This window comes from Pinus tabuliformis, chromosome 9 (genome assembly GCF_031772625.1).
Source record: "Pinus tabuliformis cultivar Carrire ecotype Pingquan chromosome 9, CPIR1, whole genome shotgun sequence".
Taxonomy (NCBI): domain Eukaryota; kingdom Viridiplantae; phylum Streptophyta; class Pinopsida; order Pinales; family Pinaceae; genus Pinus; species Pinus tabuliformis.
Window position 1 is genome coordinate 224,893,731 of NC_142307.1, and position 23,102 is coordinate 224,916,832.

Here is a 23,102-nt window from a genome sequence, read left to right on the forward strand (position 1 = left end):
ACACAATTCAAAAATAACAAATAAGTTGCTACGTTTCGAAAAAACACATAGAAATTTGTCAATTACCTACCAATCAGAAAGATTTGGCTTTGTGCTGGTATCTTATTTAATAAAATAAAGTAGGAATAATTTAGATTTTTTAAATCAGTAATTTTTTTGGAGTTTTGGGTATTTATTTTTCAATAGAATTTAGTTATTATCTGACTTGATTGATTTATTAAAACTATAAATTTGAATTCTTCATATTATAATACTTCAAGGCTTTTTGGAATGCTGAATATATATTTACAATTAATACAACATTTACAACAACAAAACATCTAAATTTAACATAAAAATGGTTTTATCGGATTCCAACTAAAAATTCTAAAATATAAAATAAACGCTTTATTCTTCCACTGCCATCTTTTTCAAACTATGACTCCCAGTGATAGTTTTCTAACATAAGAAACACGGGGATTCCAACTGTAAGTGCCTTTTTTATGTTTTCCGAAATCTGAGTTTAAGGATTCCATAGACTGTGGATATTCTATCCATCTGCGATCAAACAGAGTTAGAGCTTCTTCATATGAACAACCACAACAATGTTTCTCTGCTATCAACCTTGCAAAGACCCTGCCATTTTCAAGCGCATAAGCTAGCACATTAGCGAATTATATCAAATTGAAAAGGATCTAGTAGACTAACTTCTTCATATGAAGGACTACAGGAATGATTCTCTGCAATCAACATTGCAAGCGAAACCCTCCCTAGTTTTGTGGATTATGTCTTATGCATGCAACCCTGCCATTATTTAGCCCATTGTATCCCACTGAATGGATCTTGTAGATAGGCTTCAGATCTAATAGCTATGTGTCAGAGACTAAGTGCTTACCCAGTTTGGATCAATGCCTTGGATGATTACTTGAATTTCCATCGATACACTTTTCAAAAGATAGAAAGGTTTTTGAAAAACAAAAACAGATATTAGGCTTTCAAAAGATAGAAAGGTTTTTGAACAACAAAGACAGAGATTAGGTGAAATTTTCAACCTCTAGAAGTTGGAAGTTGTAACCTTCTTCCCTGAGGTTTTTCAACATGATTTCAGAAGTCTCATTACAAAATAAACCTAGTTAAGAAACATTTGAGGATGCTTTGCTCTGCCATGTTTTAAAGATTTAGTTTACATAATTAATTATAATACACAAATATTTATAATATAACAAAAGAACAAAACGTATTTTGTTTTCTGAAAAATATTTGAAGCACTTAAATTATGTAAATTTCAAATTGCACTTATAAATACAACCAATTCCTGTCACACTATCCAAATAATTTCTAGATTCCCATTACAACCAATTCCTGTCACATTAATTTACAGTTACAAATATAACCGCCCCATCTCATTTCTAGGCCTTTTTTCCAGCAGGCACAACTTTCTTTGGCTTCAGAGGATCTGCTCTCTTTAAAGCCTTGGCAAGCTTCTTGGCAACAACAAGCTTCCCAGCAGGAGTTTCTTTCTTCACAGTTGCCCCCTTCTTTACAGGCGTTGTTGCCTTCTTTACCTTTTCAGTGGACGCTGCAGGCTTTGGCTTAGAGACCTTAAGAACCTCAGTTACTTTGGCAGGGATTTTAGCAGGCTTCGGGACCTTCTTGGACCTAGACGCTACCTTGGGCTTAGCTGCAGGCTTACTGACCACGGCCTTTGGCTTCAGATGCTTGGCGGCCTTCGGCTTCACCGACTTCTTCAACTCCTCCGAAAGTTTGAAAGAGTTCTTGACCTTGGTAAGCTTGCCAGATCTGGCAAGATTTCTCAGCTGAACTGTTAGAAGCTTCTTGAAATTCGCAGGGAGTTTGGACTGGTATTTGTTGCCCATATAGGCTGCTATGGCATAATGGCTAGACCCGGTCCTCTCCTTCAAAGAAGTAATCGCTTCCGTGATCATCTGCAAAATAAAAATGAAAAAATTAAGACTCCCGCTCTGAAAATATAATGTGAGAAGAAAAAACCAGAATTGACACCTGAAGATATGTAGAATGGACCCTTGTCAATGATATCTTTGAATTTTAGTTTCTAATTTATTTGAAATTTAAAATATAGTAACACTAAGCTGTTATACCCGCAAAAAGCCAAAGCAGCAAGAAGCGAAAGAAACAAAAACACTTATCACAAGAAAAGCAGGATAAAGAGAAACCATAGCTCATTCAATCATTTCACGCGGGTCTGGCCCGACTGTGTTATGGCTTCTCTTTATCTTGATTTTTTTGTGATAGGTGTTTTCGCTGCTTCAGTCATTTCGCGCGCGTCTGGCCTGACTGACCTATGGCTTCTCTTTATCGTGCTTTTCTTGTGATAAGTGTTTTTGTTGCTTTGGCTTTTTGCGGGTATAACAGTTTAGTGTTCTTACTGTATTTTAAATTCAAAGAAATCAGAAACTAAAATTCAAAAAATATCATTGACAAGGATCAATTCTACATATCTTCAGGTGTCAATTCTTAGCCTCTGGTTTTTCCTTCTCACATTATATTTTCAGAGTGGGAGTCTTGATTTTTTCTTTTCTATTTTTCAGATGATCACGGACGCGATTACTTCTTTAAGAAGAGGACCGGGTCTAGCCATTATGCCATATCAGCCTATATGGGCAACAAATACCAGTCCAAATTCCCTGCGAATTTCAAGAAACTTTTAACACTAGCTGAGAAATCTTGCCAGATCTGGCAAGCTTACCAAGGTCAAGAACTCTTTCAAACTTTCAGAAGAGTTGAATAATTTGGTTAAGCCGAAGGCCGCCAAGCATATGAAGCCAAAGGCCCTGGTCTGTAAGCCTGCAGCTAAGCCCAAGGTAGCTCTAGGTCCAAGAAGGTCCCGAAGCCTGCTTCTTGTTGCTTTGGCTTTGGCTTCTTGCTGCTTTAGCTTCTTGCTGAGGAATTGCCCGAAAAGTTATGGAAATTCTGGTCATATTTGGAGAAAATCCGACAAGGATTTTTGTAATTCCAAATTATAGTCGTTAAACTTCAAAATTTTAGGTGTCTCAGACATTTTTGATGGTTCTGAATCCATTTCTACCATCAAAAACACAATTCAAACATTGTCTCTACAAAAAAATTTGAAATTTTTTTACCCCGATTCCAGCCACTTTTGGCTGTCAGGGCAATTCCTCTACATCTAATGACGACTCCTTTTGTTTTTACTGCTTTGGCTTTTTGTGCAAGTAACAAACAACAGACTAAGCAAGAATGAATCAAAAATTAGCTATCAAACATAAATTTTCATTTATAATATGGAAATAACTCGATAAATTTAATCACAAGCCTTTTCATTAAATCAGAACAATTAAAATAATACGTAAATGCATATAATATTTCAAATAAAAGAATTTTAAAATTCCCCGATATAAACTTTGCCGATGTGGATAATATACAGAAACTAGAAAAGATAAAAATAAAAATAGGGGTGCCTTTCAGACAGAAAAGTTTAAAAAGATTACAAAGTTTTGAAAATATTTGACGCATCAACAACAACTGTAAGTACCGCTATTATGATTTATGAAAACTCGAGTATATGGTTTCCATAAACTACGAATATTCCATCCAGTTCTGATCTACACATATAATAGCGCTATATATATATATATATATATATATATAATAGGTGGGTATTTTATTGTTGAATTATTAGTTAATTATATTAATTATATAAGTTGATATATTGATGAACGTAGATAAGAAATCACTGTGACAATAGATTAGCAATAATCTAAACTAGCGTTTGTACCAGATGTTGCAAAGGAAACGTCGTAAGGCATAAATTGAGAAACAATTGTGACATGGGAATGGGAAAATCTAAATAAGATGCAGAGATGTAGCGGAAATGTAATTCTAAAGCTGTATAGCCTGAAGTTGATTTAGGGTGGCTAAGACTATATTTTTTATTAATTATTGAATTAATATTGCATATAAATCTCATAAAATTCAACCAACTTACAATTCAGGGCTCTGATCTCTAAGTTTGACTTTGGGTTATTAACATGATGATGCCTTCTCTCAACCACTAAACCACAGGCCAACAAACAGAAGACTACAAAATGTTACGATCATTATTTTTCTAGAATCATTTTGTGAACTTACAATTCAAGTCTTTGAACTCTAAGTTTGACTATGGGTCATTAACATGGTGATGCCCTGTCTCAACCACTAAACCACAGGCCAGATTATATTCTATTTTGTTCCAGTTCAATCCATTCTAACTCTCCAGGATTTGCCAAAATAATGTTTGTGAACTTCTCACTTTACATGTGTTTCAGATGCTCCACCTCTCACGGTTGAACTTTCTGACCCTCAAAATGTCTTCTGCTCAGGCTTGGGTTTTGAAAGTCAAATCGCACATAAACATTTCTAATAACCATTCAAAAATCATTTTGCTTTGCAGCTTAAAAATTGTTTATAATCTCCATGTGTAATCAGGAAAGTTGGATATCTTTTCATAGAAGTGAAGATTGCATTGACCTTCTGTCTTCAATCCATCATCAATTTATGACCATTTCCTACAAATTCCATGTACAGTTTGAGCTAGATGATGAAGAGTTTGATAAGTGATAGCAGCAGCTCTCATTTTTTTCACCATTCATCATGCAAAAGCCAATTGAATTGTCTATCAACTGTTTCTTTTCACCATCCAATCCCCCGGGATAGCTCAAAATTTCTGAGCAATTGTGTGGGCCCAACTACAGCCCCTCCAATAACAAAGGGTCCATCCTTCCTTCCTGTTGTTAAGTGTTCCATATGCATAACAGTTGTGAAACAGATGTTTTATAAAGCATACCTGCACCGAAAGCTTTGCCAATCTGAAAGCTGACTTTCAGATCATTACCAAGGATCATATTACCTACTATTGTTTTTGGAATGTTTTCAGTGTGATCACCATGTCAACAAAGAATGAATGAACCAGACAACAAAATCTAAACAGTTGGTCCCATAAGACATTACTGGGCTGGTCCTGACTGAAAGACTACCTTATTGGTCGATTGGGACCTTCCTATCTTTAAGGACCCTACATATATTTTAGCTTAAGGCCTTGAAGATAGTGTTAACCAGAAGCTTGTTTATGCCATGTACAGTTTAAGCTGGGCAATGAAGAGTTTGATAAGTGATAGCAGCAACTCTCATTTTTTTACCATTCATCACGCAAAAGCCAATTGAATTTTCTATCAACTGTTTCTTTTCACCATCCAATCCCCCGGTATAGCTCAAAATTTCCGAGCAATTGTGTGGACCCAACTACAGCCCCTCAAATAACAAAGGGTCGATCCTTCCTTCCTGTTGTTAAGTGTTCCATATGCATAACAATTGTGAAACATATGTTTTATAAATCATACCAGCACCGAAAGGTTTGCCAACCTGGAAGCTGGCTTTCAGATGCAAGTCCCCATGTTGATGTGATAGCATCCTCCCACACTAGGATACTAACATTACCGATGATTTCAATGCTATGCCTTGTGAAATCATATTTTCCTTGCAGTTATTATCTATGGGCTGTTGCATGCTAGCTTACCACATTGACATGTCGATGTGTTGAAGGGCCTCCTGTTGATTAGCCCACTAATGATAGTCGGCCCCATAAGCACAAGAAACAACCATTTAGCGATTTCCATCCATAAGACCAGTACTGCCATAAAAACTACAAATGATTGGCTGCAAGAAGAAAAAATTAGAGTGGTGCCCTGAGGGAGGGCACAAACGCACAGAATAACCCCTTGTATTTGTTGAAAAAGGCCAACAAACAGCCAAGAACGGAGGGCACTGGAGGCTGGAGGAAATGAGGATAAAAAAACTTTAAAAACAATTTGTTATGCAAAATAGAATGATGAAACCTAGTTTCATGCCTAAAATTTACCCTAGCTTCAGACCTGGAACAACTCTGAAACAATACAGAATAGAGAAAAAAGAGTCCACAGTAGCTATGATACCATGTTGAGATTATAAGATAGTGGATTTACAATGAAACATTCAATAAACCCTAATCCATTGCAACAGAAAAATATGACAGCACTTCAATAATGAGCACAATATATATGAACCCATACAATGTGCTTGAATGAGAAATTCAACACAAGAAAGCATGATCACTGTCAAAACACAAGTATTCAAGAGAGGGGCACTAATAGTAAGATTACCCCTAGGTCTTTTATCAAATAAAAACTTGTGATTAATTTACAAATGAGGATGGTGTACACTGTATATATACAATATTACACCTAAAGTTCCTTTCAGGTTTAGAGTGCTAGCCCCCAGATGATGAGATGACTAGGCCAACATAGTCAAACATTGATAACTGATAAGTACAATAAGGTGGGTTAATTATCAATATGTAGGCTCAATAAAAACACTCAGACCTCAAATAGAGGGTTGACACATGGCATCAAGTGTATATTAGCCATAATCTCAATAGCAATAAGTGTGCCCTTAATACTATTGTACAGATTTGCTGTTGTACTTGGTCACTGACTGTGCCCTGCTACACTAGAGAAGACTGCCAGAGCAAAACAAGGTAAAAATTTTAAAAAAACAATCTAATTATATTCTATTTTATTCCACTTCAAGCCATTCTAACTCTGCAGGATTTATGAACATAATGTTTGGAAACTTTGCAGGGTTGTCCTGCAGCCAATCAATTAACATGTGTTTCAGATGCTCCACCTCCCACAATTGAACTTGTTGACCATCAAAATGTCTTCTGGTGAGACTTGCATTTTGAAAGTCCTGTACCTGGTCACTGACTGCGCCCTGCTACTCTAGAGAAGACTGCCAGAGCTAAACAAGTAAAAATTTAACAAAATCAATCAAATTATATTCTATTTTATTCCACTTCAAGACATTCTAACTCTCCAGGATTTACAAACATAATGTTTGGGAACTTTGCAGGGTTGTCCTGCAGCCAATCACTTAACATGTGCTTCAGATGCTCCACCTCCCACGATTGAACTTGCTGACCTTGAAAATGTCTTCTGGTCTTAAACCTAAATTCTTTGTTATCATGCCTACTCCAACCATTATAGCACATTGCACATAGACACATAGACATTTGCCCACCAAGATATGCAATACCTGCACTTTCCAAACGAAACTATAGTAGATTACCCATGTTGCCATGGAAGTGATCCCGACACTAGAAGCAATCACAGGAAACAAATATGCATATCATTCAACCTTCTTCCTGCATCTTTTCTCAGACACCTTTTTTCGGCTTTCATTTATTTTCATTAACTCAAATGCTAACTTTGACTACAAGGGCTCATCAATATTTTCCTTCTCATCTTTCTCTAGGCCTTTCTCTGTTGCTATTTATTGAGATCCTTCACTCAATGCCATGTTGCACAATGACAAGCTTTCTACACAATAATATTAAGCAATCTTAATACTAGCAAGACCAAGGCTAGGAATGTCTTGTCTAGGAAATGGTTCAGTCCAGAAAAAATCCAACGCAGTTTGTTCAGGTATAATTGCATGGTAGGGGAATTTATTTAACCTCGTGGTCCATGACAAAAATGAATTCATCACCAATGTTGTCAGAAGAAACCAACCCCACGTAACTCCCTCCTAATGCTCGTTCCTTCCTTCCTTCCTTGATTACATAATTTACAGATAAACTCTTCTCAAGTCTATAATCCTTGCATGGCTGGAATTATTCATAATGGTTTTACAATAATGAAAGTATTCATTGTACTGGCATTACAAATGGACGATGCATGGTTTGTCACAAACCTGCAACTGTTAAGCATGTTATGTGGAACTACAAGATTGATAGAGACTTTTTGATATGGCTTGTTGTTGAGTACAGGCTTCTCTTTGTTGCAGCTCTTTGTTATTAAATGGTTCCTTTTGGGGACAAATAGATAATCTCCAGGGACAAAAACCATGGGAAACCAAATCAAACTAACATACAGCTCCTTATGGAAACAACGGTGCAGAACAACCTTCTAATCCAATCCATTTTGGAGAAGTTTCAATTAATAGAATGGAGTTGGCTATGCAAATCTCTAATATGATTGAAAATTTTAGGGATGATGTAGATGCATTGAGATCAGACACAAAATGGACATGCAATTGTGTGGGCCCAACTACAACCCCTAAAATAGCAAAGGGTCAATCCTTCCTTCCTGTTGTTAAATGTTCCATATGCATAACAGTTGTGAAACATATGTTTTATAAGGCATACCTGCACCGAAAGGTTTGCCAATCTGGAAGCTGACTTTCAGATGCAAGTCCCCATGTTGATGTGATAGCATCCTCCCACACTAGGATACTAACATTACCGATGATTTCAGTGCTATGCCTTGTGAAATCATCTTTTCCTTGCATTTATTATCTATGGGCCATTGCATGCTATCTTACCCCATAAGCACAGGAAACAACCATTTGCCAATTGGAATCCATAAGACCAGTACTGCCATAAAAACTACAAATGATTGGCTGCAAGAAGAAAAAATGAGAGTGCTGCCCTGAGGGAGGGCACAAACCCGCAGAATAACCCCTTGTATTTGCTGAAAAAGGCCAACAAACAGCCAAGAAAGGAGGGCACTGAAGGAAATGAGGATAAAAAACCTTTAAAACCAGTTTGTTATGCAAAATAGAATGATGAAACCTAGTTTCATACCTAAAATTCACCCTATCTTCAAACCTGGAACAACCCTGAAACAATACAAAATAGAGAAAGAAGAGTCCGCAGTAGCTCTGATACCATGTTGAGATTATAAGATAGTGGATTTACAGTGAAACATTCAATAAACCCTAATCTAGTGAACAGAAAACTATGCCAGTGCTTCAATAATGAGCACAATATATATGAACCCATATCATGTGCTTGAAAGAGAAATTCAACACAAAAAAGGATGATCACTGTCAAAACACAAGTATTGAAGACAAGGGCACTATAAGTAAGATTACCCCTAGGTCTTTTATCAAATAAAAACTTGAGTGATTAATTTACAAATGAGGAAGATGGTGTACACTGTATATATACAATATTATACCTAAAGCTCCATTCAGGTTTAGAGTGCTAGCCCCTAGATGATGAGGTGACTAGTCCAACATAGTCAAACATTGATAACTGATAAGTACAACTAGCAATTGTCCCAAAAGGTACAAAGAGAGGCCGATAGGATTATTAAATTAGAGTTGTTGAATTTCTCTAAAAGAGATATTGGTTCAAGCCTACAAGGAGCAAAGAGATTTGATGTTTGGAGTTCTATGCTATTTGGACATCATATTTCTTTAAATACAACCTAATTTTTTAGAAAAATTCAAGCCAATAGTTCTGCCATGTAGACATACACTTAAATCGCTACTGGACTTATGATATTGACAAATTCAAAGTAAACTGGTATACAAGAGAAAGTACCAAGCTAAACCACAAGTTACACATCTTCGGACCTGAAAAACGTACGTAACAATGGTCTAGCAAATCAATAGCGATGTCATAATTGCTTTTCCTTCCACATACATACAATTGCTCCAAAGGCAAGGACAAGAAAATTTTCAGCTCTAGTGAGCACCAGTGGGTCACTAAAACGAGTGACCACAAGAAGAGACACAATTGTATTAATCCAAAGAAAATACAAAGTTGTTAATTAGAATTCTATTGTCAAACACTATTGTTCTCATAAGTAGTGTTTGTTATCACATGCGTTTACAGTAGCTATTCAAGTTTCAATTTTATTAGATCAGTTAGAACTTGTTTTGGTTCACAATCAATATCTGCTATTCAACTATATGTGTTTTATGTTTTGCAGATAACATAAAGAACAAAATGGTAAATCTCATCCTCTCATCAATAATCACTATTAAGTTGTTTACATATTCTACTCTTCAGTGAGCCAATGAAGTGTAATTAAGATGGCCATCATTCCAATGTCAGCCAATGGAGTGTAATTTAGATGACCATCATTCCATTTCGAGTTACAGTGAGAAATATTATGTAAAATATTATATTGATAATAAAATGCATATAGAACCTAAGGACGTTGCCATTGTCCTAACTCAATAATCATAAACTCATCCGATAGAGATCAACCACAAGAATAATGTCAAGCTCTATCATCCAACAATAAGTTTTTCTTTTCAATTAACAAGCTACAAGTTCTTCGGCTGTCGCATAAAATATAAATTCAGGAGTTAAAGACACTAGGGCCATTATAGCTAAATATGCACCAAGGTTTACTGCTTCACCTGACCAGAATGCAAAAAGAAATGCTACAACGCAGTAGCAATGGATTCTTCAGCTAAAATTGGCCAGACTTTGATTAATTCACATAAACGTCGAACGATATCAATTGTTCAAAAGTTTTAAACAACCAAAGAAACACAGCATATACATTTAGTTTTTGATCCTTTTTGTGTTCGAAAAAACAGGACAACTTTTGTAAAAGTCCCAACGCGCTCACCAAAAGACAAGAAATGTGCAAATGATTAAATTAGTTACTGAGGTGTGATGAAATGCCTTAAAAAGTGCTTATAGACTTTAACTATATTTATTAAGGACCCCAAGAAAACATAATTTTTAAAATATGCTTATCTGTGAGATTTGTTTTGATTTATCTACTTATTTCTACAAACCCCAAGGCATTTCATTGAAAGACAATATGCAGGACATACATACAATTGATTAATGATGTATGTACAGCATTAATGATGCTTATTCTAACAGGTCCCTGATAGTAGTCCTTTGCCCCAACTGGAATTTGCAGAGCAAAAGGTTTTGCACCTACGTTTGTTATTATCATGTTCTTGTTCTCTAAAAGTTTGCTCCAAGTAGATCCATTTTGTAAAAAAAATGGAGTGGATTCTCTCTGTTGCTAACGTTGGAAACCTATAGTTGGTGCACGTGTTCTTTATGTGGAACTAGTTTCAATTCTTAACTTTATCTTCTTTAGAGCTGAAAAACTATTACAAATTACGCGGGGCTAAGGTATCCCACATATTTGTTCTATTTATCCCAAATTATGGCCATAAGCAAACCTATCTTATCTCATAGAACAAGAAAAGAGGTTGTGCCAAAGTGACCTCTTTGTATTGCTAACATGAGAAGAGTGTTTCTGTGTGTCTCTCTATTTTCTTCAGCTTAATTTACTTTCTACTAAGACAATGAATCTCAGGGAATTGAAGTGTGCAAAACTAGCATTCATTAACACGGGGCTATGACATTTCTGTTTTTAACCGTGAAGGAATTCATCCTGGTCATTTGTTGTCCTTAACATAAATGATTAAGGTAGTAAGTGTCTACATTGTTTGACATGCATACCCATATTGTATTTGGTATTTCTTCCTATAAATAGAATGGAGATGTTCAATGCACTGTTCTTTAATGTACCATTTATACCTTTTATTTATTATATATAATTTTGATATATTCTTATTGGTATCTCCACGCATCTTATAAAATACAAAGTGGTGAAAAATGTGCCATACAAGGATGATTTTACTGATGTGTGTTTTCTTGATACTGATAATTGATGGCAGATGTTCACACTACTGCCGGAGATGCCAAATAAGGGCTCCGTTTTGTAATGAAGTCTTTGACTGTAGGAATTGTCATAATGAGGCCAAAGTATGCTTGTTTTTCTTTACTTCATTCGTAGCTATTTCAAGTTCAACGGTTGTGTTTGGTTTATATACTTTTAAAATAGAACTGGAACAGGGTATGCAGATACATGGTTACATAATAAGAAATGGATTTGAATCTGATATTGTTGTGGGCACTGCAATTATAAACATGTATGCCAAATGTGGATATGTTAGCATTGCCCACAAATTGCTTGAAAGAATGCCCAAACAAGATGTTGTTTCATGGACTACAATAATTGCCGGTTATTCTCAAAATGACCATTCCCATGAAGCCTTGGCAGTGTTCAATAAAATGCAAGTTCAGGGTATTAAACCCAATTCAGTTACCATAATTAGTGTTCTGCCTGCATGTGCCAATTTACTAGCTCTAGAACAAGGCAAGCAGATCCATGGTTATGCAATCCGAAGTGGATTTGAACCTAATATTGTTGTGGGCACGGCTCTTGTTGACATGTATGCCAAATGTGGGAATGTTGACATTGCCCACAAATTGCTTGAAAGGATGCCTAAACAGGATGTTGTATCATGCATGCGCAGATTTATTGGCTCTGGAACAAGGTAAGCGATCCCTGGTTATGCAATACGAAATGGATTTGGATCTGATGTTGTTGTGGTTAATGGACTTGTTAACCTGTATTCTAGATGTGGTAATGTTAAAGTTGCCCACAAATTGCTTGAAAAAATGCCGAAACAGACTGTTGTGCCATGGACTGCATTAATTGCTGGTTATACCCAAAATGGCCACCCACAAGAAGCCTTGGCATTCTTCAACAAAATGCAAGTCCATGGTATAAAACCTAACTTAATCACCATAGTTAGTGTTCTTCCTGCATGTGCCAATTTATTAGTTCTAGAACATGGTAAACAGATCCACTGTTACGCAATAAGAAGTGGATTTGAATCTGATGTTGTTGTGGGCACTGCACTTATAGACATGTATGCCAAATGTGGGAATGTTAACATTGCCTACAAATTGTTTGAAAGAAGGCCTAGAAAAAACGTTGTGTCATGGAATACAATGATTATGGCATATGGAATTCATGGATATGGTGAGGATGCTCTGTCTCTTTTTTCCCAAATGCAAGAGACAGGAACAAAGCCGGATCATATCACCTTCACTGCTATTTTGACTACCTGCTCTCATGCAGGGTTGGTCGACCAGGGTCGCCGATACTTTCAGTGCATGATACCAGATTATGGACTTTCACCTGTGCTGGAGCACTATGCATGCTTGGTTGATCTTCTTGGGTGTGCAGGGCATCTAGATGAAGCTCATGACATTATCAGAAAGATGCCATTTGAGGCCAATGCAGATGTGTGGGGAGCATTGCTTGGGGCATGCAGAATTCACTGCAATATTGAGCTTGGAGACAGAGTAGCTCAGCTTTAGCTTATATAGAACAATGCACTTCTTGTACAGGTCATGAAAAGATAAAAATAATGTTGTTTTTTCCTTGGAAACAACTTTAGCTTCATATAGTACCATTGTTCTAGTAGTAAATGGAAGCAATTATTAGGTGAGTCTGCAGAACATAGAAAAGAACAAGAAGACATTTTACAGGAAAGCATGACAATAAGCAGAGGGGTACCAATACCATATAAAACCTTTAATAGAGTACCAAGAACATGTCTTTGAAGGCATAAAAGTTGTATAAAAGCAAGTGAAACTTTTTCAACGGGGGAAAACACCACTGATGAGTGAACTGAACATTAGAAGCATGACTGTTGCATTTCACTTTAACATATGGTCTACACATAGAGATGTGTTTGGTAGGTTATAACTAAACATATATACAATGAAAGTATTCGTTGGCTTCTAAACATATGTACAATAAAAGCATTCTATCACATATAGATGTAATTGACAATGAGATGTGTTTGGTAGGTTATAGCTAAACATATATACAATGAAAGTATTCGTTGGCTTCTAAACATATGTACAATAAAAGCATTCTATCACATATAGATGTAATTGAAAATGAGCAGCTAATCATATATGCATGATGGGCCATGGCATCGGCAACACCAATTAGTGTTTATTGTGGTGCCAAACTGTGCGAGTTGTTCCTGCAATTGATGCCGCATTTTCCTGTGTGCATCCCTTTCATGGATGTGAATTGTTATCTTAAGTATTTTTCTTATTTTCTTTAACAACTCAATGGTTGGGCGCAAACGGTAAAGAGGCAATGATTGTTGGGGCAAGATCCTTGTTTGCATATCTTGTAATGTAAGTTCTTGTTGCTGAATTTCTTGGCAATACTCATACAACATTCGTAGGTAGCCTGTATCCATACCTGTTGCCATCCAAAAAGGAAACATTGTAAGTGACAATGGATGTGTTTGACGATTTTGTTTGAATATTTCAAATAAAATAAACAATTCCAAACGAATATAAAACCATATGAGGGTAAATGTAATAGCAAGCAAATGTATGTGAAATTTGGTTATGTAGTGAGTGGTGTTTACCATGTGGGTTATTCTGGAAGACAGGTTGTATGATTGGCTAGAGTGTATTCTCCTAAATAGATTTTGATGCAAGCAATGATTCGTCTTGCTGTCTACGCTTAAGATATGGATTCTTGTGCATTTGTGCAATGTGTGAGAATGGGAATGTTGGATTGATGTGAATGTTTGCCAATGACCGCACTCTTGAAATTGCAGTGAATGTTAGCCCTTGGCGTTCTTTGGTGCCGATGTCTACTGTTGCTTTGTCTAATGTCATTCCTTGTGACTTGTGTATTGTTAAAGCCCATGCCAGTTGAAGTGGTATCTGACGGCGTGTACCCCTTGTGATGGGAGAAATGGGTACATATATTGGGTGTGAAATGTCCCATGGTGTTCCTTTGTATTGTCTAAAGCCGACAACAACGAAGGATGGTAATTCTGGGGGCTTTGAGCCAATTGAATAAAATATTGAGATGACCTTCCGAAGTGCGCCATTGACGAGGCCTGCATTTACCCATAAGTTGCTGGTGAGCATAACTTTTTGTTCATTGCATAAGAGAACTTTTGTAGGAAAATGTTCATATTCTGTTGTAGTAGGAGTTATCTGCCTTTGTTGTTCTGCAGAGCAAAGCGCTACTGTGATTTTCAATCTTTTAAGCATTTTCCTATTATGCAAGACAACTGAGTTGTTTGTTGCATATAGGTGCATGGATTCTTCAAATGTGCGTTTCTCTTCATGTGTAAGAGACGAACTTGTTCTTGACATTAGGTGTTGCCAATCTTCAAGTGTAGATATTCCATTTCTGAGATTTGCAAATATTTGTCGGAAAGCAACTTGGGATGGGCTAGCTCCTTGTTGACAGAAAACAGTTGTTATGAATATGTCGAAGCTGCGCCAAAGTGCAGTGCCACGTGATGTCCCAGCATATAAAGGAATGCCTTTTACAGGTGTTAGCTAGCCTAAATATCCAACAAGGATAATTTAGCGATTACCAAATGGTGCATTGCGGTGAAGAGGGAATGCCTCTCTTAGACGATCGTCAATGCGAGAAAACATTTTTGGACCAATGAAGCTCATTTCATCAATGAGAATGTATTCTACATGACGGAGTTGCTCTTGCAGTTGTAGGAGTGGTTGGCCTTCGAGAGGATGCATTGTTTGGATAGGGATACGAAGGGCAGAGTGAATTGTGAGGGCATTTATGTTGAAAGCTGCAACGCCGGTTGGTGCAAGTAACAACAAAGGGTTTTTGTTTGCTAGTGAGTTTTCCACAAATGCTTGGTGCAGGAATTTAATCAAATGGGATTTTCCTGTCCCAGTTGTTCCTTGTATGATGATTTTGCGTGGGGGTTTTGGCAAAGGGGTTTTAAAGTGTGAAAAAATAGTGGTAAAAGCTATGTTTTGGGTAGGAGATAATGTGCGATCTTGGGAAAGGTTGGGAAAAGAATGATGTTGGTTTTGAATGGTTGAGTGGTTGAATTCAATGAAATTTATGGCAGTTTCTTGCAAGTGGGGAGGGATAGTATTATGTGACCAATTGTGGTTGGCATCGAAGTCGCAATAGCCAATCATGTCGAGGTCATCAATTGCAATATTGTAACCTGGGTGCAGCTGCGAGAGGATTTGCCATTCATTCATCTGCATGGAATCAGAAGGGGTGTGCGGGGTAGTTTGATCTTCAGTATGTGGAGTTTGTGGGTTCTCAATTTCTCAATGGACATGCCATGGTGTATATGTACCCTTTTTTTGCTCCCAGTGTGCAATAATTTCTGCATCAGTTGAACCAATATCATTGGGGAGTGTTCGAAAGGGGAAATACAATAGTAATTCACTCCAGCAAAAGGTGGCATAAGAAGGATCATCAGAGGAAGGAATGACATTTTAACGAGGCAAGACATGTACAATCATTGGAGGGAATATGTGTTTCCATTGGTTTCTTCTCCGCTGGGCAGAATATGACCACGAGCATGTAGCTTCAAGGAGGGGCAGTGATTCTAATGAGACAAGCCTGTTCATATATGCAGGGATAAAGTTTGGTGTCGAACCGAGATTCTCAGTATCTTGTGAAACAAATTTGAAAACAACCCTGTTGACATTCAAAGAACGAAATGTACGGCTGCAGAGAGAGAGAGGTAGCTTTTGTAACATATGGCATATTTCTTGTGCACCAATGTCTCTATCTGCAATGGTTTTTGTAAGGAGTTTTCGGATGACAGCAACAGTAGGTGCTTCTGGAATGGCACTTTGTGATAGCCGTGATAGCATTTGACGATAGCTCTCAGATCTTGTTTCTGCTTTTGCTGCATACTTTGAAATATATTTCAACACAGCATGGCGAGAAAGGACTGGTTGGCAATCAACATTTGCTCTCCAAATAGAGAGTAGATCGACATTGTGAATATTCAATCTCTCATCATTGCGAGCAGGGACGTAGGTTTTATGACCTTTATCATCAATGAAAAGTGAAGAAGTTGACTTCAACTCCCACGTACTCCATATCGGTAGCTAAGTACATTGTCTTTCTTGCGAAGACAAGAAGATTCATCACACTTTGTATGACGTTGAACGTAGTTGACGAGCTTTGTATAGTCTTCAAACTGACTGGACGTGAATATTGATGCTGTGTCAAGAAGACATGGGTTATGAATTGTTGATTGGTGAAGCGGAATATTTCGGTGTTCTGCCTGACGTGGATTCCAAGTAGTTACGTAGTGGTCGAAATATTTATGTGCATTAGCAACTTCTAATGCATTGTCCCAGTCAAGTGTGTCCATGTTTGGTGCATTTTGCAGCCAAAGGAAGCCATGAATGTGTGCGGATCCTCTATGTTGCCATTCGTATCTGAATATAATACGAAGGTTAGATTTGGTTAATACATATATATGCAATGAATAAAATTAATGTAGAGGGAAATGGATATTAAATAATACCTGCACCAGTAGTCTACCGCATGGAAGCCTTTTTCCAGGATTTCTTCAAGGAAAATTGTAAATCTGCAATGCATATATTGGGCTGTTAGGTGTGGGTTTTTAATTATGTTTTGAATTTTCCATTGGAAGTGGTTGACTGAATTGGAAGGAACACTGGTAGGCATGATCGTGTGCAAGTCATGCCATTTAGTATCAACTGCGCTGAGAGTGAAAAAGAATGTCGGGCTTCCTATTTGCGTGATCATGTCAGTCAGCTCAGATCATCGTTTGTTCCGGAAAGACCGTGTTCCTCGTAGGGCTGAACTAAACCGCATTATTTTCTCTGGCAATCTTGAATCTGGAGAGTCATGAAGACACTGGCGTAGGTCTGAAACCGTTGTTGGCAAGTTGTTCTCAATGTACTTCTTGATGAAAACACTAAAAGTTACTTGGCTACGGTGGCGCATTAGAATGTTATAAAGATAGTAGCGGAATCTTGGGTAAATCGGTTATCATGGTAGTGCAACAAGTGTAAAGCATATTCATGCATCTCAACTTTTGTAAGTCTTGGTTGCATGATCATTGCAATGCCTGTAGGGAAGAGTGTGGGGAATGCCATGGCAAAGAGGCCGATGGAGTTGTATTCATTTATAGCAATTAAAGATATTGGAGGCCAATCGATAGAGCTTGTTGAATTTGAATGGTTCAAGTGCAAATAGTTACAAATGTGCTCAAGCTGAGTGCATGAATTTGGGAGTACTGGAATGAAAGAAGAGGGTTGGATTTCTAATGGAGGTAGCATGACATCAGTATCATAAGTATAATCAGGAGTGGTTTGATGGGGTTCAAAAGAGGAGGTGGTTACGTTATCGAGAAGAGAAGAAATATCTATAGGGTGATCTGGTAGCGCAAAAATTGCAGATGAATTGAATTGAACATCACAGTAGTGAGGGTCATTTTTTATTTTGTATTCAAGGGCTGCAAGGACACGTGATTTGCAAACGAAGAATTCGTAAGCCTTTTTAGATGGATTTTGCCTTTTCACAATGAGGATGTCTAAGTCCGAAAGCATTCGGGGTAAGTATTTGGCAATAGTGGTGATGTCTTGAGGGAAGCTAATTGTATGGCCACTATATTTGTATTGACCACCACGGGCATGAGTGACTTGTAGAATGGGGTTGACACATGCAATGAGAATTTCTTCAACTTGTGTTAACTGTTGAAGGACATAGGGTTGTTCTCCAGGATTCATGTTGTTCAGTTCAGAAAAACAATTGGTAGATTTAGATGATGCACAATGAAAACAAGAAATTCTACCATGGAAAAGCTTTGTTTTCATTCCTGGTATGCTTCCTTGCATATTGTTAAAACATGCATGGTAGAAAGTCCATCAATCCTTTCTCGAAAGTGACAGTGTTCTTCATTAAGGGGAGGGTTATATTGGATTTGATGAATGTGAGATGGGTTGGTTTGTATAGTTGGGAGAGCATTTGAGGTGGGAAGGGATGTAGAGGAAACAGTAGAGTTGTTGCGGTTTTCATAAAGTAGCCGTCGTCGTGCATTTATTCTATCCTTTTGTTGTGCATAAAGAAGACGTCGCCGCTCGTTTGTCTGCATTTTGATTGTTTTTGGCATATCTAAACAAGTACAAATAATTATTGTTAGTTTTCATAGACGAGTAGTGCATGTTTGGAGAATGTATTACAAGTTTTAGAATTAACTTTTTTTATTTGAACATAGAATTAATTTTTTTTTATTTCAACATTGGTGAAGGTAGGTAGATTAGGTAAAAGGAAAAACATGCAATTAGGAGTACTATAAAATCATATGTTATTTTGGCATCTATTATTGAGAGGAGAGAAGCAAGATAAACACTATTTTGCACCCTTCTTCTTCAATTTTTTTTTGACAAGTTTGAACGATAACATGAATAGATTAGCAAGCAAGAGATCAATGTATAGCATGTAGACGACGAATGGGAAACGTATGTGGTAACTCTTTACAAATGTTGATATCTATATTATGTAAAATGAAAAGGGTAAACATACATATTTTGGAATAACTGGAAGAGAGTATTTGCAGCGACAGCGACAGTCTGCATCATAATAACATGGGTGTATAATTTACAACAATATGAAAAAATGAGTTGTGCGGAAATGTTTTTTTATGTACAAAAATTAGTGCTAAAAGAGACCCTAAAAAACATTTCAAAGGCGGCGAACAATAGGTCGTTTTGAAGTGGACATTGCTTGAATGTCAGTGAGTGCTTCCTTACATGCAGATTCATATTGAATTTCTTCTGAATTGATCAGTATTGGTTGCAACCGCTGAACAACGTTGAAGTAATCTGCTTTAATGGAAAGTGTTAGCAGGAAGTGGCGTCCTGAAATTCGACCACAAATTTCCTACAAATCAGTTGGTTCGATAGAAAGAAGGAACAGGTCTTTTGCCGTGATGCCCATGAGCTCGTTCCCTGCATCATTGAAAGTTGTGACGTTCTGTAGGTGCCCGGTGTGGTCATGTAGCTCAATTTTAATTTTGTAATGGTAGTCACATTCTCGGAAGTCACCGTTACATTTTGTACAATGCCAAAGATTATTAGAATGCTCCACAACCTTCTTCATGAATTGTTTTCCATTGAAATCTAATGGACATGCTAGAAACTAGAAGTCGTCCATATGAAGAGCAGTGATTGTTGCTCGAACTGAAACCCATATTTCTTTATCGGAGGTTTGCTTACCAGCAATTTCATGAAACGTCTTTCGTGGTAGGGCACGTTTCAAAGCAACACCATAGTTTCTACTCAAAGATGGAGAAGAAGAGCTATAACATGTTCCATGGAACCATGCATGTAGTTGGTGAGTTTCTTCAACTTGTGGATTTATGATGAGAGTGCTTGTTGATATTGTCTCTATTGTGGTGCCATTAAATTCAGATACACGACCTCCTTTGATTGCAAGGATTGGTGGGTTTTCGAAAGAGTAGAATTCAGAAATATTTTGTCCTATATAGTCACAATGGTCTCCCCATAATGTTACATGAATGCTAAAATCCGACTTGTCTTTTAATATGAGTGTTTTCCTTAATGTTTCACTTCCGTCTTTTCGTCGAATTGTTGATGCAGGTGAAGTGGAGGTAACAACACCAATGACATCCACATTCGTATTTGGACTTGCACTTTTTATTTCACCAATAGTCTTGAAGTGAAAGCTCTGGTAAGGAAACGTTGGATCATCTATGGGACATGGATTGATAGTGGAAGCAACAAACAAGTAAATTTCCCATTTGTTCTTGAGGTGGTTGTAGTTTGGATTTGCTTCTTTCACTGTGCCATTTGAAACAATGTATAGCTGCCCAACTTGAATTAGATTGTAAAGAGATTCGGCCAATTCAGCAAATGCAGAAAGGTGGATCTCTTCCTTATCACAATTGATAAGGTCAAATCCAAAAACTTTTCCTGAGCCTCGCACATCGTTGTAAGTCGTCAATGATGTTTTTGCATATGCCCTACCTTGGATTGACCAATATTTGCGGTAAGGACTGAATGTCGTGAATGAAATTGTTGTAGTTGTTGTCGTAGTTGGTGGAGTAACTACAGAGGGCAAGGTATCTTCTGCTGATAAAGAGCTAAATTGGGATGTACCTGCCTTTACATGTAGTAGCGTCGATGAGTCCTTCGTCAATGTTGCTGAGCGCATCACAACTTCAAGCTCAACCACTCGGATGGACCTTATGTAAACAAATGAGAAATGAATTAATGAAGATTCCATTTTCCTTTTTGTAATGCAAGAAGCATTTAGAAGGAAAAAAATAAAAGAGGGTAACTTCAAATGGTGGGCCTTACGAGGATTTTTGAAGCACTGTGCAAGCTACATTTTAAAGCAGAATTATCGAGCCAATTTGGATGTCTCCAGATACAACCTGTGGGCTATATGCGGATGGTAGCAAAGTCTTGTGTTGATGTGTTCCATCAGATAGAGTAATGTGGAAGTGTGAGGATGTTGTTTTTAATGAGGTAACAGAACCAACATCGATTATCTGAAGTAGTGGTTGAATCTCAGTGGAACCATTCAGCAACAGAGGAATGGCATTCATTGTCAAGGTTGTCTCCATAATATTAACAGGAGGATTCTTTTTCCCGTGATAGTAGTACCTGCAATTCATCAATTTCACCACAACACAAAATTCTAGTAAAAGAAGATGTGATGTGAATGCGGAATCTAATCTAACAAGGCTAACTTTTGATGGTGAAACAATAATAAGGGCACAACCTAGATGGGGAGGAGAACAACCTCTCATATTAACCACCCAAGGTAGACCACATTAACAAAATGCCTGTTAATAAGATTCGGTGACAAGGTACATATTGTGCAAATTTGGAAGTACCTCAAGCGACTCAAAGATCCTTATAGTCTTACAGTACCTTTAAAACATGTATGAAATAGGAACATTTTCCAGCCATGCCTAATACTGATCCTTTCAGCAATATTCTGTTCGCACATGATATGCGATCCTTGTAGGAAAAATCCACATGTTTCTTACACAATGTAAAATCCATTAAGAGATGTGTTTCAATCAAGGCATTTGCCATGTATTTCACTCACTTAATTTACCCTTTGCAGGCCTCTTTTAAAGGCTGACTGGACTCCTTATGGCTTTGTAATGATATTTTATAAGTGGTTCATATTAGTAGGCCTTGGAGGCATCGACATAAAGTGCCCACATTTAGGGCAGGCAGTGTGAGACCCATCACTTGGAAGCAGTGTGCTTCTTTTGTGAATATTGTGCATAATTCATGATATTTTAACTATTTTCTGAACAATCCACAAATTGTACTCACTGTGCTTGTGCAGTTTTTCACATTATAGGGAATCACTTTCATTAATCTGCTCTAAAACTATTAGGAAATTTGTTGGAGAATATTCAATGGTGTCCTCAGGGCCATTGAACATATGTTGAATAGTAGCCATTGCATATGACAAACACGCTATTCAAACACTATGTATAGCTTTCAATAAATTTGTGAGTCTGATGCATGAAACGGTAGAGCTATTGAATCTGAAAGTTCTCACATTCCTTCAGTCCAGGCATCTAGAAGAGCTATCTGGGGCCAAGCTCATGTTTGTAATAAGAGCCACTAGAAGAGCTATCTGGGTCCTCCCTCTTGTCAGAAACAGGACCCTGAAAACAACATCCAGACCATAACAACAATCAGATTCCATCAGACACACAACTGTGGCCAAATTGCAGACTATCATGGGCAGTTTCTATATATTTGCAGCCTCACCAACCCATCTAAATGCAATGATCTGCAAAAAGAGGAGTAATTCAATTCCCATTCCCTTTTCGTACAAAGTTACAAAGAGCCAAATGGAATATGATGTGCAAGTGGAAAGAATGTGGGCAGTTTCGATATAATTTTAGCCTCACCAACCCATGTAATTTCATGGACTGCAAGGAAAGAAATTTATGTTCCTCCTACTCTGATTCACTGTTTAAAGGACAAATTACACAGGATTGATAATCTTGAAGCAAATGTCCTCCAAACAAGAGGGCTTGCAAGTGTAATACAACATATAGTTTATCACTTGATCCATCGCACCCAAAAGTGAATTCATCAATATCACGACATGACCCTTCCACGTGATCAACAGCCATGAATAATTATATGTACCAACGCCCCCTGCATGTCCCATCCCCATCAATCTGTATTGAAATAGGCTCTCAACCAAGGCCAAGCTCATGTTTGTAATAAAGGCCACTAGAAGAGCTATCTGGGTCCTTCCTCTTATCAGAAACAAGGCCCTAAAAACTACATCCAGACCATAACAACAATCAGATTCCATAGACACACAATTGTGGCCAGGTTGCAGACTATCATGGCATGTGCAAACACAATTGAATAAAGAATTGCCCCACAAACAGCAGCCCCAATCATCCATACTGTAGGCAATCCCAGTACAGATACCCCATTAATGATTGCAGACATTAACACAAACATTAGGGCATTGAATCCTAGGATCAACAGACAGACCCAGATATATGTCACCACAAAGGCGTTTCCAGAGCTTGGGCAGCTTTTTAATCAACCTCTGTCATGAAGGCCTATTGCCTGCATAAATAGAGGCAACTGTATGGGCCACTGCTGC

At 37.5% G+C, this 23,102-nt stretch overlaps 1 protein-coding gene and 1 pseudogene across 1 annotated transcript; one reads left to right on the top strand and one right to left on the bottom strand.

Moving 5' to 3' along the window:
• Positions 1–1,340: 1,340 nt before the first annotated feature.
• Positions 1,341–2,041, bottom strand: LOC149147989 (histone H1-like). Its single transcript, XM_089446152.1, has one exon. It carries the CDS (start codon positions 1,923–1,925, stop codon positions 1,389–1,391), a length of 537 nt encoding a protein of 178 aa, XP_089302278.1. The 5' UTR covers positions 1,926–2,041; the 3' UTR covers positions 1,341–1,388.
• A 9,633-nt stretch (positions 2,042–11,674) lies between these two features.
• LOC149147990 (pentatricopeptide repeat-containing protein At2g13600 pseudogene) lies at positions 11,675–12,988 on the top strand (annotated as a pseudogene).
• The last annotated feature ends 10,114 nt before the right edge of the window (positions 12,989–23,102 follow it).

Excerpts from the sequence above, each read along its gene's own strand:
- LOC149147989 (XM_089446152.1), bottom strand. The coding sequence starts at position 1,925 with ATGATCACGGAAGCGATTACTTCTTTGAAGGAGAGGACCGGGTCTAGC.